The sequence below is a fragment of the Papaver somniferum genome, unplaced genomic scaffold, assembly GCF_003573695.1.
Source record: "Papaver somniferum cultivar HN1 unplaced genomic scaffold, ASM357369v1 unplaced-scaffold_1036, whole genome shotgun sequence".
Lineage (NCBI taxonomy): Eukaryota > Viridiplantae > Streptophyta > Magnoliopsida > Ranunculales > Papaveraceae > Papaver > Papaver somniferum.
In genome coordinates this window covers 1-3360 of record NW_020619226.1, presented here as the reverse complement: position 1 = coordinate 3360, position 3360 = coordinate 1, and the positions used below count along the sequence as shown (strand labels likewise).

The 3360-nt window shown below is 39.6% G+C and overlaps 1 protein-coding gene across 1 annotated transcript; it reads right to left on the bottom strand.

Annotated features, from left to right (window-relative positions):
- Positions 1–2569: 2569 nt before the first annotated feature.
- On the bottom strand, positions 2570–3270 carry LOC113327564 (F-box/kelch-repeat protein At3g06240-like; the record flags this gene model as incomplete). The annotated part of the gene is made up of 1 exon (XM_026574740.1): positions 2570–3270. A coding segment is annotated over one exon (701 nt), but the record flags the coding sequence as incomplete, so codon positions are not given.
- Between the last annotated feature and the right edge of the window lie 90 nt (positions 3271–3360).

The following is a 3360-nucleotide window of genomic DNA, read 5'->3' as shown; positions in this document are numbered from 1 at the left end:
CATAAGTACCCAACTCTCTCAAGGATTGCAAGAGATGTATTGGCAGTTCCAGTGACAACTATAGCATCAAAATCTATGTTTAGTATTGGTGGCAGGGTTCTTACATCTCACAGGAGTTCATTGGCTCCATATCTTGTTGAAGTATCGCTTTGTTTGGGTGATTGGCTGCCAGATCTCACTCTCAGTGACAGTGAGAGTTGTATTACTGGTAAGTTTCTTTACATCTTAATCTTTTATTTGGTATTATATTTATTGGGTTATTGCACTGACATTGCCATTTTGCAGCTTAAGTTGCTTAACTGTCTAACACTTTTGATTTTCCTTTCAAAATGCAGAAGTTGAGGAGTAAGGAGGAATGCATTTGTAGATGCAGTTGGAAGTGGAGAATCTGGAGATGGAGGAATGCAATTGCAGTTGCTGCAACAAATGGAGATGGAGTTATTTTAATCCTTTGTCTTTTCTTTTGCCAGAACATTTAAAGATTCTGAACATGTAGTTTGGTTTAGAACATGAACATTTGTATGTTTTATTTGTGTGGCATGGATTTAGAACTTGTTTTTTTGGATTTAGAAGTTGTTCTATGTAATTGTCATGTGGTTTTTGTTTGTCTTGTGACATACCGTATGGTACCGGAAAATTAACTGTTATCCGGTAAGTCCAACGTAACGGTAATGGTTTGTGAATTCATATTTCCGTCGGAACTTAACGGATATCGGTTAACCGCTCGTTTTAATAGCAACAGAAGCGGCAGAGCCAATTTCCGTTACGTTAACTATCGTTGACAGGCCTAATAACAAGTGGCATAATTTTGTTCTCAGTTTTCTGGCATAACTACCATACATAGCCACGGATTGCCGCGCCGCTCGTACAAACCAATGGTCCCTGGTTCAGACCTTACCACTAGTAATGATAAATTTGTAGAACAGGAATGATTTCCCTTTCTTGGTTATACACATATTTGATGTTTTTCAGTCAGTTCAATAATTCGTACTTTTCATCGTGTCTTACAGCCCCAATGGCGAGAGGTGGTGGTGGATTTGATGAATGTTTAATGCTGCTTCTTCATTGGAAGAGATGGCTCATGCAAGGGCAATCGGACGGGGCGAGACGAAGACGAGCCACACCAAATTAGAAATCTTAAACATGCATCGGGACGGGGCGATGCGAAACCGAGCCAAGCATACACTTGGATGGGGCGAGGCGAAGCCGAGCCACACCAAATCAAAAATCCAAAACAATAGGGTGGGACAAAGCTCCGCGACAACAAATAAAAATGCCCGACGGGGTGAGGCAAAGCCACATCTACCAAAAATGATGATAGACGGTCTACGAGTCCGCCCGGTGCGTAGCACGGGAACAAAATCTAGTTAGTATTAATAAGTGTCCGATATGCAGTTGCAGGTCCAACAGATTGAAGCTAACTAGCAGCAGCGTTATCTACTTCAGGAATTGCATTAATAGTTCGGAGATACCTAGTTGAAGATTGGCAATAACAATGTAATATAATCTAGGAAACACCATTAGTGTGTGCAACTACAAGGGCATTATTACCTAGTTGAAGATTGGCAATAACAATGTAATTCATTATAACGCATATTTGATGTAATTTTACAAATTATATAACGCTGGTTCAGACCAATGGTCCCTGGTTTAGACCTTACCACTAGTAATGATAAATTTGTAGAACATGAATGATTTCCCTTTCTTGGTTATACACATATTTGATGTTTTTCAGTCAGTTCAATAATTTGTAGTTTTCATCGTGACTTACAACCCCAATGGGGAGAGGTGGTGGTGGATTTGATGAAGGTTTAACGCTGCTTCTTCATTGGAAGAGATGGCTAATGCAAGAGCAATGGGAGACTGACACCATTGGTCTAAAGATACTGTGTAGCTGCTATCAGCTTCACCAATTCTGCCACAAATGCAGTTGCCTGACACATAAAAGTTTGATCGAAGATTTTCTGACACAGAATTTGTTATAGAGAAGCAAAGCCAATTCGTGGAGAACTTGTAATAAGAATGCTTATGTTTGATTCAAGCAGCACCAATTTGGGAACCGTACACCCAAATTGTTAACAACTGGCTAGTACGCTGCTTGTAATCCTAATACCCAATGCACGAGTTTGTGTGCTACTATTTTTGGTGCACTAAAAGAAAATATAGTCGGTGTAAAAAACGGGGGCATTTCTATGCGTTTTTAGTGCACTTCAAGAAAAGTCGAAACGCCTGAGCAGATATCGTTTCAGCCACACAAATAATTGGGTCAGCTTGCAAAAGATGATCGGCATAAAGATGCCATTAGTGTGTTTCCTAGATTGCTTATGTAGTTATGTTGAACTGTACACCTACTGAAAAATGTTGTTTCATGGAATGCCATGATTTGCGGGTATAGCCAAACTGGTCATACCGAAGAAACAGGATGAAGCTATTCCTCACAAAGCTAAATGATCAAACAACCATGGCAAATCGATCAAAACTGACAATAAGATTCTGGAGTGCATATCATAATAAACACTAATAGAACGAACAAACACCAACAATAAAAGAGTCTTCCACTACGTAAAACTTATACGTTGACAAATAAAGCATCACCAAGAGAAGAATTAACGGCATCCAATTCTTTGTTCTCATAAGATGCTCGTTTTCTTTTAGAACTGCTACTACTTTCATCTAGTAGTTCATTATGCTTGCGTTTCGCTTCTTTATCTGCAGCTTCTTCCATTGTAACTTTGGTGTTTCTCTTCGAGTGAGAATCTTGAATTTCAATAGCATCCTTGGACTGTTTTTTCCCCGTTGTACCCATATAAGTACCTGAACTCACCGAAACTAAGCTCTCCACGTAACTCTCCGAGAAAAAATTACCATCATTTATGCCATTTATATCTAGGATCCTAACGCTATCATTCTTTTGGTCGTATAAACCGAGACGTTCACCAACCTGTATTAGAATCTCACTATCTTTAACAGAGCCATAGAACTTTAATAATCGGGGTTCTTCAGTCATTCCTTCTTGGGTAATGGTGAATTGCTTTGTCCAAGATTCTCTCACACCATAATTTTGCATAACCCATACATCAACATGAACGTTACGGACACCACAAATTAAGCAAAGGGAATCTCCCAGCACTTGGACATCAAATATCTCTTCTGGGCATTTCATAGTTTCTTCAGGAAGTGGTAAACCAATGAACTTCTCACTGTTAATATCAAAGGAGATTATAGTTTTTTCACGAGTGGCCGTATCACCTGACCAGTGTACAGCTTCACCTAACCAATGCAGAACACCATTCAGAAGCACACCACCAGTTATATCAGAATGCACATAAAGGATGTTTTGGCCTCTACTCCATGAACCAG